The sequence below is a fragment of the Trichosurus vulpecula genome, chromosome 9 (assembly GCF_011100635.1).
Source record: "Trichosurus vulpecula isolate mTriVul1 chromosome 9, mTriVul1.pri, whole genome shotgun sequence".
Lineage (NCBI taxonomy): Eukaryota > Metazoa > Chordata > Mammalia > Diprotodontia > Phalangeridae > Trichosurus > Trichosurus vulpecula.
Window position 1 is genome coordinate 101,355,810 of NC_050581.1, and position 15,781 is coordinate 101,371,590.

Here is a 15,781-nt window from a genome sequence, read left to right on the forward strand (position 1 = left end):
TTCAGTTTCCAAGCATGTTATGTAGTGACTATGTAGTGTCTTCTAGTTTTATAATTGTCATTTTAAGTTTTTTTTTTACCTTGGGATCTTTTGTCCTGTATTTTTTCTTTCCTACTTCTTTTTATTCACCCTATATAATTCAGTGGCCAACAGAGAACCAGATTCAGCAACTTTAACTATATGTTGTTTCCTGTACCTGAAGCTATTAGCATTGTCTTCTCCAAGTCATTTAGGATTAAGTCAGTCAATGGCTAATGGGGCTTTTCTGGCTTCAGGCCCTTTCTGTTGGTGTTGATAAATCATTCTTAAAAAAAAGTCTCCCTTAAGTCCTAAGGATTTTGGAGAGATTTTGTTCTGTTCCCACTTGTGGTTTCATTTATTAATGTGTCAGCTTTTCTGACCCTGCCTGAAATTACACCCTTGCCCCCATTGAACAGAACCAACCTCATCTCCTACAGATCTTGGTACAACAGACATCCTGCGGTCAGTCCACATCATTAGAATTACTAGTGATGGAAGTAGCCAAGTAGGAAATCCCAACCTGAACTAGACCAAATACCCACCCTTTTATAAACATCCTCTGTATATGAGGTTTGCTGAAGAACTTCTTAAATTATTCTCAACATATTCAGTGGAGGGGATACAGGACAAAGATAAAAGGGAGATAGACATAGTTGGGGCCACAAGGAGTGTCCTGTGTATTCTTACTGTATTCCTTGGTTAGGCAAACACTAGATTTAGTGTTTTAGACTTGGCTCAGGGAAAGAAATAAGGGATGGAGTGGGGGGGGGACAGCTTAGTTCTGTGAGTAGTGATAGATGTGGAGGCAGAAGACTTTGGATCCATTCTGTTTTTCCATTTACTAACTACCTTTTGGACCTTGACCAAGTTTATTTCTCTGATGCTTGTTCAGTCTATAAAATTAGGGAATTAGACTAGCTTACTTCTAAAGGCCCTTCTAGCTTTCATTCTATGATCTTGTGACTATGCAGCAAAGGAATTGTCAATGTTTCTGTTCTTACCTCACATCTATACCTTTAGTTTTTTTAAGGCCAGTCATTTCCAACATTTTCTTGTAATCTTAATAGGATACTAGCAAAAACTTTGCAGTTGACCCTAAGGCCTAAAGGGAAATAAAAGTAGTACCTAGTTCAGGAACTTATCATAATGAAGATAAGGCTGATTCTAAAACTGTTTCCTGTATAATAAAGCATTGTTTTTATTCCTTGCTTTGTCCTGTGTCTGGCTAGAAGGGTAGTCCTCACATCTTTTTCTGAGGTTCCTTCTCAGTCAGTCATAAATGATTCTAATGTGTATCTTTACTTAAGCTGGGGAACTAGTAACTAGGGCAATACACAGGGTAAGAACTAAGAGTTTGGGGATACCACGTACTGTGACTGGAAAGGAATTGTTGGAGACTTAAATGGTTTTTAATGATGGGGTAATAGTTGCACCAAAAGTCATTGTGTCATGTAGTGGATAGAAGCCTGATTTTGAAATCATGATGACCTGTATTCAACTCCTGTCTCTGATACATACTGGCTGTGTGACCCTGGGCAAATCACTTAACTTTACAGGTGTCCTAAGCAGTTTTCTGGGATTGTAAGTTGGGGAGTAGGTGCTGGTTTGCATTGTAGAGCAGAGTTCCTCATTGGTGGTTCCTTAAATGAAAACAGGTCTTGTCCAAAAAACAGCTGGTACCACAGTGGTGTATATAGTAAGAAGTACTAGCCTGGGAATGGAGGCCAGTTTTCTTGTCCCATCCATGCCATAAATAACTAGTAATCTTATCATTATTATTATTGTTAATTATGCATTTGATTTGTCATTTTTATTGGCATATAGTTGAACAAAATAGTTTCTATCAATATCCTTTATTCTTCATTCGTTATGATTTCTTTTTCATTTTTAATACTGATAATTTGGTTTTCTTCTTTAAAAAAATAAGCTGATGGTTTATCTATTTTATTGTTCCTCCCCAAAAAAACTCCAGCTCTTTGTTTTATTTTTTAATTCAGTGGTTTTAAAATTCAGTTTCTTTTAATGTTACTAATAATCTCTTTTTTGATTTTCAGTATTTCTCAGGGTACTTAATTGAGATTTTAAATTTGTTGGTTTTCTAGGTTTTTTTAGTTGTATGCCCAATTTGCTAATCTGTTCTTTTTTTCTTTTGTTGATAAAAGTGATTAGATAGATATATCTTTCCTCCTAAAAGCTGCTATACTTGCATCCCACAATATTTGGTATGTTGCCTTATTGTTTTCATTTTCTGTACTGAAATTATAGTTTCTATGATATGTTCTTTGACCCACCAGTTCTTTTAGATTTAGTTAATTAGTCTTCAGTTGATTTTTAATGCTTTATTCAACAGCTCTTAGTTGAGCATAAATTTATTATATTGTGGTCAAAGTATTTAATTAAAGGATGTATTTAATATTTCTGGTTTTCTGTATTTGTTTGTAAAGTTTTTATGCCCTAATGGTTAGTTTTTTGTAAAGGTACCATATATAGCGGAGAAATATGTATCTTCCTTTCTGTTTCCATTCAGTAATTGCCAGACCCTTATCACAGGCAATATTTCTAAAATTCTTTTCAAATCCTTTACTTCTTTCATGTGTGCGTTGTTGTTGCTAGATTTTTCTAGCTCTTTGATACATTGAGGTTTTCCACCATTAATTTAACTATGCATTTTCCCCTGTAATTCTTTTATGTAAGTGTTTAGATTTTGTGCCATTTGACATTAGTATATGTTCCATATGCTAAATTTTAAAATCAATTCATCGTCTATTGCACCTTTCAGCAAAATTTCTTTGCCTTTTATTTATCTCTTTTAAAGTCTATTTTTCCTTTTATCTTGTCTGAAATCATCATTGCTACTCTTGCTCTTTTGATTTCAGCTGAAGCATCACACATTTTGCTCCAGTTCCTTATTTTAACTCTATTTGAATCTTTTTTTCCAACGGTGTTTCTTGTAAAGACCAGAGTCTTTTATTATGCTTTCTAATCCAGTCTGCTACCCTCTTCCATTTTATGGGTCAGTTCAACCCATTCACGTTCAGAGTTATGATGGCAATTGTATTGTATTTCCATCCATTATGATGTTAATTGTATTTCCAGCCATCCTATTCTTTTATACTTTTCTCCCTTTTTGCTTACATTCTCTTTACAAAGAGGAGAGATGGTCTTGGAATAGGATTAAAAAAATAGCTAGCATTTATGTAATGTTGACTGTGCTAGGCACTATGCTAAGTGTTTTACAGTTATCTCATTTGATTCTCAGGTAAATGCTTTTATTATCCCTACTTTTACAAGTTGGGGAAAATGAGGCAGACAGTGTTAAGTGATTTGCAGAGGGTCACACAGCTAGTAAGTTTTGGCGGTCAGATTTGAACTCAGGTCTTACTCCAGGCCCAATGCTGTATCCACTGCACTACCTGGCTGCCTCAATAATATTTATAGCTCTTTCTAAAAATATTTCTTCAATGTGTGACTAGAAGATGCTTTAAGTATTATAATCTGTAATATATTACTTCATCTGGAGTCAGTCATGTTCCTTAACATGAGATATTACAACCAGTACAAGGGGCTAGTTTTCATAACTGCTTAATAGATAAAGTTGCCCAAGGATTTCTGACTTTCCCATAGGATTATAGGATTTAGAGATGGTAGTGAACTTTGCAGTCACTCTTTTCCTACCCTACTTTTATAAATAAAACTGAAAGAAACCTTTAAAATCTTAGCTAGATCTGTAATTATTGTTCTGAGAGGCTTCAAGGAGTACTTGCCCATAGGTTGCAGTTCTGAAACCCATGATCTTCAGGCTCCTCCTGTATGATATTGTTGTTCAGTCATTGTTTCAGTTGTGTCCAACTCTTTGTGACCCCATTTAGGTTTTCTTGGCAGAGATGCTGGAATGGTTTGACATTTTCTTCTCCAGCTCATTTTACAGATTAGGAAACTGAGGCAAATAGGGTTAAGTGACTTGCCCAGGGCCACACAACTAGCAAGTATCTGAGGCCATATTTGATCTCAGGAAGATGAGTCTTCCTGACTCCAGACCTGGCACTTCACTGTGCTACCTAGCTGCCCCTATATTTGTATACTTAGAGTTTAAGTAACAGAGCCTGACATAGAATAAGTGCTTAATACCTATCCCTGTCTAAAAAGAGGGAGTGGAGACTAGATTATTTCTGATGTTTCCCCTTTGATTATCTGTTCTTAAGTATGTTGGGCAGAGTTCAGTTTACCAGGTTTTATACCCTTGTCCTAAGGCCGCTCCTTTTACCACTCTCCCCAGTCAAATCTACATATACATTTTCTGCCCAATAAGAATGGCAGGAAATGTGCCTTGCAAAGTGTTGTCCTGGTAACCCTCAAAATGTCTGTTATCTTCCCAAGAAAATTATTCATGATAGTTTTTATTTTATTACACTTAAATTACAGAAGTTTCTTCTCACAGTGACTCCATGAGACAGGCAGTATAAGCCCCATTAGCCTCAGTTTCTGAATCCTTTTTGTCATACTAAGACCAATAGTGACTTTCGGCATTATAGGCTTTTTTATATATTTGAAATCACAAACTCATGAAGGTGTAGATATAAGTTCCTTTATCTTTTAACAATTTAACATGTTGTCTTAAATAGCACTTAACTTCAATTTGGATAGCTCATCATCCCATCTGAACTTGAAAGTTGAAGATAACTGTGTGGAATGGGATCCAACTGGAGGAAAAAGTCAAGAAAATAAAATGAAAGGAAAAGAGAATAAAGGCAGGTAAGGAACACCTATTTTTAGTTTTACTTTTGAAATTGAGATTGCATTGTTGTGTCTCAATTTTACTTTAATAGTTAATGAATTAGGTCTGCTTTTTATATATGTAAATTAAATATGCATTTAGTTATTTTTTACATTAATTTGTAGTGATATTAACTCTTTATACTAGTGGAGTTAATCAGCAACACTGTATATCCATTATGTGGCAAGTATTGTATTAAGTAAATATGATATTATTTTGCCAGTTATTTGAGTTTTTTGGTTCATATCACTTCCATCACCCTTCATAACTTTGCTTTCTTCTCCTTATCTTTGCTATTTATTTCTTTTTTAAATTTTTCAACATTCTGTTTTTTAAAATTGTTTTATAGTAGCTCAAACCGTTTAGAGGAAAAGTTACTTGTATCATTCCACCATTTTTCGACTTTGCAGTTGAGATATTTACCTGAAAGCTCTGCAGTGAATAAGACACTGTAACACATACTAGGCCAATTCTTGCTCCTGGGCCAACTGTAAACACAGACTGCGTTTATAACCTTCAGGCTGCATATCATTGTATTGTCACAAGTTGCCTGAATGATTTACAGATAGAGGTTTCTTACCCTCTCTCATGAAAATAAATGTTATTTGAACTGAGACAATCTTCTATAAATGCAGATTCGAGTTTTATCAGTAGAACAGCGAAAGTACTTCTGGAAGGTGGCCATCAATTTTATTTCTTTGTAAGTTAACTTTTTTAAAAGTAGTAATGTTAGTCTCTTAATAATTGCTTATTTCTATCTGACAGTGTCCATGTTACTGCACTGAAGAACAATAAAAGGTGATGACCTATATCTTTATGATTCTAGGATTTAGTATGTCTAGCTTGGCTGAAAAATTTGCAGTAATTTTCTTTTTAACACTTAGCACTGTCTAAATTAATAAGCAGAAGCCAATCCTAGCAGCCTTTATCAGCTAATGGATGTGTTGATAGATTGTTTTATAACTGCAGCTTTCGGTTTTGTAGTATAAACTACATAACCAATTACTTTAAAATCTCATAATAGTTTCTTTTTCCTAAACCTGATTTCTTGCATTCATTCATGCTTGGATTTTGATCATTGTTACTTTTGGAATGTCTTTTGTCTCATTACAGTCAATTTATATAACATTGTAGCTTTTACTTGTATGTTTAAAATTTGAAAGATGAAAAATATTTTTAAAAGTTTTATGTGCATAATATTGTCTGAAAAGCAAATTTTCAGAACATAACAATTTTTCTAAATTAAAAGGACAATACCATAGATAGCTAAAGAATAATAAAAAAAAAATTTCAGATCTAAAGAAGAAAATTTGCAAGCAAATTAAAAGTATGTAGCAAATCTCTGTGGTAAAACAGATTGTTATGTTTTTAAGTTATCTTACCAGTTGATTAATTTGTTTATTTTTGGTAGAAGGTGTTTTTCATTTTACTGTTTCATTGTTACAAATTGTTATAAGCTGTTAAAGGCTGTTGGATTTCTTGGAAGATATCTAGTCAGAATTGGTCACAAAGTTTTGGATAGCCAGATTTTAGCATTTCGGGTTATATTTGTTCTTTTCATTTTAAAAAGTTTTTCTGAAATGCAAATGGTTTTCCAAAAATCTTCCTCTTCTATTTTGTCTGTCAAATGTTGCTTAACATAACTGCCTTTTGTTTGAAGTTAGCTGAAATTTCCTTAAGGAATAAATAAATCTGCTTTTTTGTGTCAGAAAGCAGAAACTGGAGAGCTTCCAGCATAGGTACACTATGGGCAGAAGAATGAAATGCTGATAATGGGAATGTTCTCTTTCCTTTATTTTCACTGAGATTAAGCCCTAATTCTGAGTTATATTTATTTTTCATGCTTTCCATAATTTTGTTTTCTTCTGGTAAGTATACAGTTTTCTTCTGATTCTCAAACTCCATAAGTTTGTTTTTTACCTAATGCTAAATGAAAATTTCAGTTAATTTGTATGATGTTCTCTTACTGTTACATACTCTTAGTCCCTTAGTCCCTGAACTCTTGTGGCTGTAAACGGAGGTTGGTATTAATATCCAACCTGTAGACATCTTGTATGTCTAAACTGCTGATTGTATGTCACATTACTTCTCCCTCCCCTTTTCTCATCTGTTTTCCTTAGGCAGTTCCACCCAGTCTACTTCTCTATCCTCCCCAGATGGATAGCAACACACTGTTTAGGCTGGTGTCACACAGGGCCTTCGGGGGTTATTTCCTCTTCTCTTGTCCTTCCTCCCTCAGATACTATGTACATACCCCTTTCATCTGTCTTTTACTACTAGCCAGCCTTTTTCATGGTACACACACATCTTTTTAAATTCTCTTCCAACTCTTTATCATTTACCTTAGTCAGACAGACAGTACAGATTTATCAAGTATCTACTAGTGCCAGAGATACAAAGAAAGGTAAAAGACAGTCCCTACCCTCAAGGAGCTTATAGTCTAATGGGGGAGACAGTGTGCAAACAACTATTTACAAACAAACTATGCAGGTTAAATTGGAAATAATCAACAGAGGGAAGGCATTAGAATTAATGAGGATCGGGACAGCTAGGTGGTGCAGTGAATAGAGCATTGACCCTGAAGTCAGGAGGACCTGCATTCAAATTCAGCCTCAAACACTTGACACTTACTAACTGTGTGACTTTGGGCAAGTCACACAACCCCAATTGCCTTGCCTTCTCCCCTCCAAATTTTAAAAAAAAGAATTAACAAGGATCAAGAAAGGCATCCTTTAGAAGGTGAGGTTTTAGCTGAGACTTGAAGAAAGCTAGGGAAAGGCAGGAGGCAAAGATGAGGAAGGAGGAATTTCCAGGGATGAGAGACAGTTAATGAAAATGTTGGGAGTTGGGAGAGGGAATGTCTTGTTCAAAGAACAGCATGAAGGCCAGTGTCACTAGTTTGGGGCTTATGTATGTAGCAAATTATGTGGCAAAGAGCATTCTTCAAAACACATGAATACACTAGTATACATATTACCAGCTCCATTTTATATCTGAGGAAACAGACTTAGAAATATTAAGCAAATTGTAAAAGCCAGGAGTATCTAATATCTTCGAGGATTTTTCACTGCAAGTCCAGTACTAATTTTTTTTATTTTATCTACCTTGTCTGTCAGCAATATAATTATATTCTGTATTGTTTTATGTTATATTTCATTGTAACAGAACAGCATTTCAGCTTCTTTGGAGGCAGTTGGGACAGCAGCAGTGTCTTAGGGAGCACTTAGCCCAGAGATGGTAAAGGGGTTGGACAACTGGTCAGAAAGAGATTATAGGGGATCTTTTGCTGGCACTGGATGCAGCTGCTACATTACTGACAACTCTATTGCCCATACCCAGTTCTGGGTCACAGTTCCAGGGTGGAGAGGAGTGCTTATGGTTGGTTATAAGGGAACAGTGGCCCTGGTTGTAGTTCCAAGGCAGAGAGGACAATGTTGCACTTAGGGCTGTAGGAGAGCAGAGGACATGGTCACATGTCCAGGGCCAAAATGAGCACTAGCACTTATGGCTACAGAAGAGCAGGAGCCATTCCTAGGTAGAGACCAGAGAATAGACCAGGAAAGCAGTGACCACACTTTTCTCCAGATCACACCACCTTGGAAGCACCAAAAACTTAGGGACCCCTCTCCCCTAAACTAGCTCTGAAAACAGCAGCATGAAAAAGGCTGAAACTTGGGACATTGCTTTCCCACTGCAAGCTGAACAGAGCCCAAATTTAACATGAAGTTCAAAGTCAAGAAATAGGCTGGAAAAATGAGCAAACAACAACAAAAAGAGCTTGACCATAAAAAGCTTCTATGGTGTCAGGGAAGATCAAGACTCACACTTGGAAGAAGACAACAGTGTGAAAACATCTACAACCAAAGCCTCAAAGAAAAAAATGATAATTGTACCCAGTCCCAAGAAGAATTTCTAGAAGAGTTAAAGAAAGAGCTAAGAGTCACAGAGGAAAAATTGGGAAAAGAAATGAGAGTGATAAAAGAGAATTAATAGCTTTGTTAAATAGGCACTAAAAAAAACTAAAGAAAATAACACCGTTTAAGTTTTAACAGAATTGGCCTAATGCTAAAGAAAAAAATTCCTTGAAAAAACAGAATGGGCCAAATGGAAAAAGTGGTACAAAGGCTCACTGAAGAAAAGAACTCCTTAAGAAAAGCAGAATTAGCCTTTTGCGGGTTGGCGGGGAGTGAGGCGGCAGCACTATGAAGGCCTCGGGCACCCTGAGAGAGTATAAGGTAGTTGGACGCTGCCTGCCTACTCCCAAGAGTCCAGTGCCACCTCTTTATCGGATGCGGATCTTTGCTCTTAACCATGTTGTAGCAAAGTCCCGATTCTGGTACTTCGTTTCTCAGCTGAAAAAGATGAAGAAGTCTTCTGGAGAAATTGTATACTGTGGACAGGTCTTTGAAAAGTCCCCTCTTAGAGTGAAAAATTTTGGTATCTGGCTGCGCTACGATTCCAGGAGCGGGACCCGCAACATGTACAGGGAGTACAGGGACCTGACCACCGCTGGTGCTGTCACTCAGTGCTACCGAGATATGGGAGCCCGTCACCGTGCCCGGGCCCACTCTATCCAGATCATGAAAGTAGAAGAAATTCCTGTCAGCAAGTGCCGCCGGCCCGCAGTCAAGCAGTTTCACAATTCCAAAATCAAGTTCCCTCTGCCCCACAGAGTGCTACGGCGCCAGCACAAACCACGCTTTACTACCAAGAGACCCAACACCTTCTTCTAAGTGCGGAGACAAGGAGGCACCTGTTTTATTTGACCCGTTTAAATAAATTTCTCAATTGGAAAAAAAAAGAAAGAAATGCAGAATTAGCTAAATGCAAAAAGAGGTTTAAAAAAACTTAGTGAAGAAAATAATTCCTTAAAAAATTAGAATTGGGCAAGTGAAAACTGATAAAACAAAGTCAAAGGAATGAAAAAATAATAGAAGAAAATGTGAAATACCTCGTTAAAACAACTAACCTGGAAAATAGATCTAAGAGAGATAATTTAAGAATTATTGGACAGTAAAAGCCATGATCAGAAGAGCCAAGACATCATATTTCAAGAAATCAAGGAAAACTGCCTTGATAGCCTAGAAGTAGAGGGTAAAATAGAAATTGTAAGAATCCACCGATCACCTCCAGAATGCGATCCCAAAATGAAAACTCCCAAGAATATGATAGCTACATTCCAGAACTCCCAGGTCAAACAGAAACTATTGCAAGCCGCCAGAAAGAAACAATTCAAATACTGTTGAGACACACTGGATAACACAGGATTTAGCAGATTCTACATTAAAGGATTGGAGGACTTGAAATACGATATTCTGGGTGGCAAAAGAGTTAAGGTTACAATCCAAGAATTACCTACCCAGCAATACTGAGTATAATCCTTCAGAAGAAAAAAAATGGATATTTAATGAAATAGAGGACTTTCAAGCATTTCTGATGAAATGATTAGAACTGAGCAAAAAATTTGACATTCAGACATCAGACTCAAGAGAAACATTAAGAAGGTAAACATGAAAGAGAAATAAGAGTATCAATAGGGTTAAATTGTGTATGTTCTTATCTGGGAATACAGTACATGTAATTTTTTAAAATCTGGTCCAGAAAGGTTAAAAAATTTTTTTAACATTCATTTTTTAAAATAAAATTTTGAGTTCCAAATTTCCTTCCTCCTCTCTTCATCTCCCTCCTCCCTAAGATAGTAAGCATGTGGGTTATATATGTGTAAACAAATACATGTAATTCTAAGAACTTTATCATTATTAAGGCAGTTAGAAGCAATCTACATAGCTAGAGGGTATGGGTGTTAGTCAATTATGTTGGAATGTTCTCCAGAAATAATGAAGGGGTGAGAGAAGGAAGAAGGAAGAGTTGGATTGAGGGAAATTCTCTCTCATAAAAGGGGGGCATAAAGAAGAACTTTTAAAGTGGAGGGGAAAAGGCAATGCTTGAGTCTCACTCTCATCAGAATTGGTTCTAAATGGGAAGACTACACTAAGTGCGGTAGAGAAATCTATCTTAACAGGGAAATAGGAAGGGAAAGGGTTACGAGAAAGATGTGTGTGTGGGGTGGGGGACAGATTAAAAGGAAGGTGAATTAAAAGAGTCAGTGGTCAGATGCAAAACAGAGGAGGGACAAAACAAAAAGGGAGAGGGAGAGAAAAAGATAGGATGGATGGAAATAGTAATAATAACGGTGAATATGAAAGGGATGAACTCACTCATAAAATGAAGGTGGATAGCAGAATGGATTAGGAACCAGAATCCAACAATACATTGTTTATAAGAGACCCACTTGATACAGAAAGACACACAGAGTTAAAATAATGAAATGGAACAGAATCTATTATGCTTCAGCTGTAGTAAAAAAAAAAAAAGCAGGGTAGCAGTCATGATCTTAGACAAAGCAAAGCAACAGTAGACTTAATTAAAAGAAATAGGCAGGGAGACTGCATTTTGCTGAAAGGTACCATGAACAAGGAAGTAAAATCAAAAAATTTTACAGTAAATTTGATAAAGGCCTCTTTTCTCAAATATGTATGGAACTTAATCAGATTTATAAAACTAAGAGCCATTCTCCAACTGATAAATAGTCAAAGGACATGAACAAATAGTTTTCAGAAGAAGTGAAAGCTTTCTATAATCATATGAAAAAATGCTCTAAATTGCTATCAATTAGAGAAATGCAAATGAAAACAACTCTGAAGTACTCCCTCATGCCTATCAGAAATTACAAATGCCAGAAGGGATGTGGGAAAATAGATGAAGAATATGAATAATAACAATAATAATGAACTGTTGGTGGAGTCTCCATTCTGGAGAGCAATTTGGAAATATGCCCAAAGGGAGTATAAAACTGTGCATACACTTTGACTTAGCAATACTACTATTAAGTCTGTACCCCAAGGAGATAAAAGAAAAAAGGAAAATGACCTACATGTACAAAAATTTAGCATCTTTTTTTTTTTGTGGTGTAAAAGAATTGGAAATTGAGGGGATGCACAGGGAATTCCTGAACAAGTTGTGGCATATGATTGTGATGGAGAGCTATTGTACTATGAGCAATGATGAGTGGGACGGGAAGACTTTTATCAATTGATACAGAGGGAAGTGAGCAGAACTAAGACATCGTTGTGTGTACATAGTAACAGCAATATTGTAATGATGATCAGTTAAAAACTTAGCAACTCTGATCAGTATAATGATCCAAGACAATTCTAAAGGACTCATGTTATCCACTTTCAGAGGGAGAACCAATGAGCTGAGTCCAAATTGAAATATAATTTTTCTCGTTTTATTTTTCTTGCTTTTTTGTGATTAAGATAATATGGAAATATATTTTGCCTGATTTCATATGTATTATTGATATCATATTGCTTGCCTTCTCAGTGGTTGAGGAAGGGCTGGGAAGGAGGAAGAGAATTTAGAACTCAAAATTAAAAAAATGAAATGGGAGTAATGATGAAAAAATACATTGGGAATGGGGAGAAAAAATAAGGGCTTGTTAATTTAAAAATGAATATCAAAAAAGATCACACACACATGAATTTGTTAGGTTGCTTTTTGGATTACTAGATCCATATTGAAGAACTTTCTTTCTTGGAAAAATAGTTGTTGTACCAAAAGTGAGTGAGACACGCCACAGAGTATAAGTTCTAAATGGAGAATTTATTAGCCTGCGACCATTCGGGGTCTCTTACCCAAATCAAAATGGCCCTGAGTTGGGGTGGAGGAGTAGCTTAAATAGAAAATACAGGGTACAGAGGTTAATTATCTCTTGGAACTTACAGGCCAGGTCACAAGGTGGGGGGAACAGGAACAAAGGTCCTGACAGATCAAAAGATTCTGACAGGTTTTCGTTAAGTGGGATAATCTTATTGACATTCCTTGGTGGAGTCGCGGAGCCCCAGGGACATTTGCTAAATGCCAAAAGGTCTGAGTCCATTCTTTATTATGCAAACTGGGGTTTTCTCAGGGGTCTCCTTAGCAATAACTGATTTTCCAGTACCACATAGTAAGATTTACCTTAGCTATTGAGAACCCAAGGTTACGTATGTGCCACTGAAACTTGAAGTAGAAATTTAGTGAAGAATTTTTTTTTTCTAAGAATGGAGGAAGGTTTGGATCTCTTTCACCAAAGTCGGCAACTCCATATGTGGAAACTTCCTCCACCAATGCAGATCAGCAACTCATCCATTTACAGTTTTAGAAATGAATCTGGGCTTTTGTAAGGGTAATGACTTGCCCATGTTCACACCTGTATGTATCAGAGGTAGGACTTGAAACCAAAGCTTTCTGGAAGACAATGGGATGGCTCTGTCCACTATACCATGCTTCCTTTCTTAGGGGAGGCCAGCTTATTGAAATGTTTTTACTTTAGTTTTTCTCAGGAACAAAAAAACTCCTGGCAATAATGTTAATGGAGAAAAGTCCTATCACTTTAAGTCAAGCACCAAGAATATAGTTTTACAGTCATGTAGTATAATCTAAAGTAGTCATGATAATAATTTTTGAAATTGTTTGGAAGCATTAACAAATCTATTTTCTTTCTAATGTTGTAGACTTACATTTTTTGGAATTATATCAGAGTTTTTGGAAAATTAGTAGGAGGATAAGTAGTAAATTATATTACTCCCAGAGGTTTGGGAGGATCTTAAATTACCAGCAATCCAGCTGCTATGGAATGAAATTTGGATCCTTTGCATTTTATTTGCTATATGATTTTTAGGTAGGTTATTTTCATCTTTCTAGGTCTCACTTTTTTTATTTGTAAAATAAGTAGGTTATACCCCATGATTTCTAAGGTTTACTTTTAGCTTTATATTTTATGAATATTTTTTACCATCTTGTTTTACATATAGTGTGCTTTCTGTAGCATGCAGGCAAAAAATCTTCAGGTTAATTTGACTAAGAATTGGTTACTTATACCCATAATGAAAAAGTGCCTGATGCTTTCTTACTTTGGTGGATTTGTGATTTCATCCATTTCTGCATTCCCTCAAATCGTGTGGGCAGCCATCATACTGTCTTGAACTTACCCAGTCTTGTATTATTTATTTAAATCTAATTGCAAAGGAAGTGTCTTTAGTTATTCTTGTTCAATTCGAAAGTGAATTTGCCATCTTTCTTCTTTTACTTTTGTCCTTCTCTTTTCCTATCTTGTTTCCTACTTCCTTTTTCTGATATGAATCTAATCTTTGTTTAGTCTGCATGATAACAGTTGTTTTTACTTGCTTTGTTTTGAATAATTTTTATTTGAATGGTTATCATTGTCATGTTAACAATTCTGACCAACTAAAATGATGCTGATGAGCATAATTGAAAACCTTTCATGTAGAAAGTTTTATTCCATGCTCTGACATTTTATACTTTATCAAGCATCCTTATCCTGGATTTTTTTCTGTTCCTGTTTTGTAGAAGTGGTACACCATCACCTAAACGGACTTCAGTGGGCTCCAGACCATCGTCTCTAAGGGGCAGCAGAGATCGTTTTACTGGTGAATCATACACAGTATTGGGTAGGGTAAAACTTTAGATTTCATCATGTTTTAGATAGGTTGGAAGCAGGATAGACAAACTAATGGGCTTTCCACCCAGGAAAAGTGGACCTGGACACTTACATATCCGATGTAGAGTTTTGTTTTTTTTTAAATGTCTCATTATAGATCCTCAGATTTCGTAACCTTTACATTTTATTCTCTCAAATTGACTTACTATCTTTTCTTTAGAATATTACTTACGGAAATTATACCGTGTTCCACGTGTTTCCAAAATAATGTTCAGGAGGTGCTTATTGAATATGGTCTTACATTTCTTAATAGTAGAACAGTTTCGTTGCAGTTATTTGTAGAAAAAGTATAGTAACAAAAGTCAAGTTGTTGTTTAGGATTGTATTGAGGGTGTTCTTTGTTATATTTATCTAGTATATGTACATTGCCATGGTTCTTGCCTTGTAATCAGGATTATGCAACTAGAATGTTTAACTTATTTAATGAATACAAGTCCTAGAAAAGAGTCTTTTTTCTGGAAGATTTTTTACTATAAAAAGACAGATCCAAATTCACCTTCTCAATCTTTTGCAGGAGACACTGCCATTGAAAGTGGACAACATTATTGGGAAGTCAGAGCCCAGAAAGACTGTAAATCCTATAGCGTGGGACTAGCCTATAAGACCCTGGGGAAGTTTGACCAGTTGGGAAAGACAAACACTAGTTGGTGTATCCATGTCAACAACTGGCTACAAAGCACCTTTGCAGCAAAGCATAACAATAAAGCCAAAGCTTTAGATGTTATTGTTCCTGAAAGGATAGGAGTGTTTTGTGATTTTGATGGAGGTAATTACACAACTTTATAGTCACTTTTTTCAGAGAAACCTTTAATAGTGCCTCTTAAATTGATTGTACCTATAGTTAACATTACTACTGCGTTAAGAAAACCTGGGTCCAAGTCACAAACTCCATAGGGGGATATATTAGAAGAATCACTTCTGGAGGTGGCAGGAAAAGTGGTGGATCTCCCAGAGCTTCATTGAAGTGTACTGTTCTATACTTATTCAAAGGATGTCCAACCAAACATCTTTTTTTTTTTCAAATCTACTCTTTTTTTAATAATTTTTTTCAATTACATGTAGAGACAAATTTAGCATAAATTAAAAAAAAATAATTGAGTTCCAAATTTTCTCTCTCTCTCCATTTCCTCCTTCCTAAGATGGATAAGCAATTTGATATGTTATACATATTCAATCACGTAAAACATGTCCATATTAGTCATGCTGTGGAAGAAGAAATAGACCAAAAGAAAAAAAGCAGGAAAAAAATAAAGTGAAAATAGCATGCTTTAATCTTTATTCAGACTCCATAAGTTCTTTCTCTGGGTGTGAATAGCATGTTTCCTCATGAGTCCTTTGGAATTGCCTCAGACCATTGTGTTGCTGAGAAGAGCTGTCATACATAGTTGATCATCCTACAACGTTGCTTTTACTATGTACCA

General features: G+C 35.8%; 2 protein-coding genes across 4 annotated transcripts in view; both read left to right on the forward strand.

The window, feature by feature from the left end:
* FSD1L (fibronectin type III and SPRY domain containing 1 like) overlaps positions 1-15,781 on the forward strand; it is a 90,465-nt gene that overhangs the window by 59,954 nt on the left and 14,730 nt on the right. The window contains exons 9-12 of one of the 3 annotated variants that reach the window (XM_036738065.1): positions 4,644-4,773; positions 5,561-5,593; positions 14,210-14,310; positions 14,875-15,126. In XM_036738065.1, coding sequence (XP_036593960.1) covers positions 4,644-4,773; positions 5,561-5,593; positions 14,210-14,310; positions 14,875-15,126 — 516 coding nt within the window. The remainder of the gene's footprint in view (positions 1-4,643; positions 4,774-5,560; positions 5,594-14,209; positions 14,311-14,874; positions 15,127-15,781) is intronic. The other 2 variants (XM_036738066.1, XM_036738067.1) reach the window with 2 other exon arrangements.
* Positions 8,986-9,528, forward strand: LOC118830944 (60S ribosomal protein L18a-like). Its single transcript, XM_036738068.1, has one exon. The coding sequence runs from the start codon at positions 8,998-9,000 to the stop codon at positions 9,526-9,528; it is 531 nt and encodes a 176-aa protein (XP_036593963.1). The 5' UTR covers positions 8,986-8,997.

Bases quoted from the DNA above. Each gene is read 5' to 3' on its own strand.
- LOC118830944 (XM_036738068.1), top strand. From the start codon at position 8,998: ATGAAGGCCTCGGGCACCCTGAGAGAGTATAAGGTAGTTGGACGCTGC.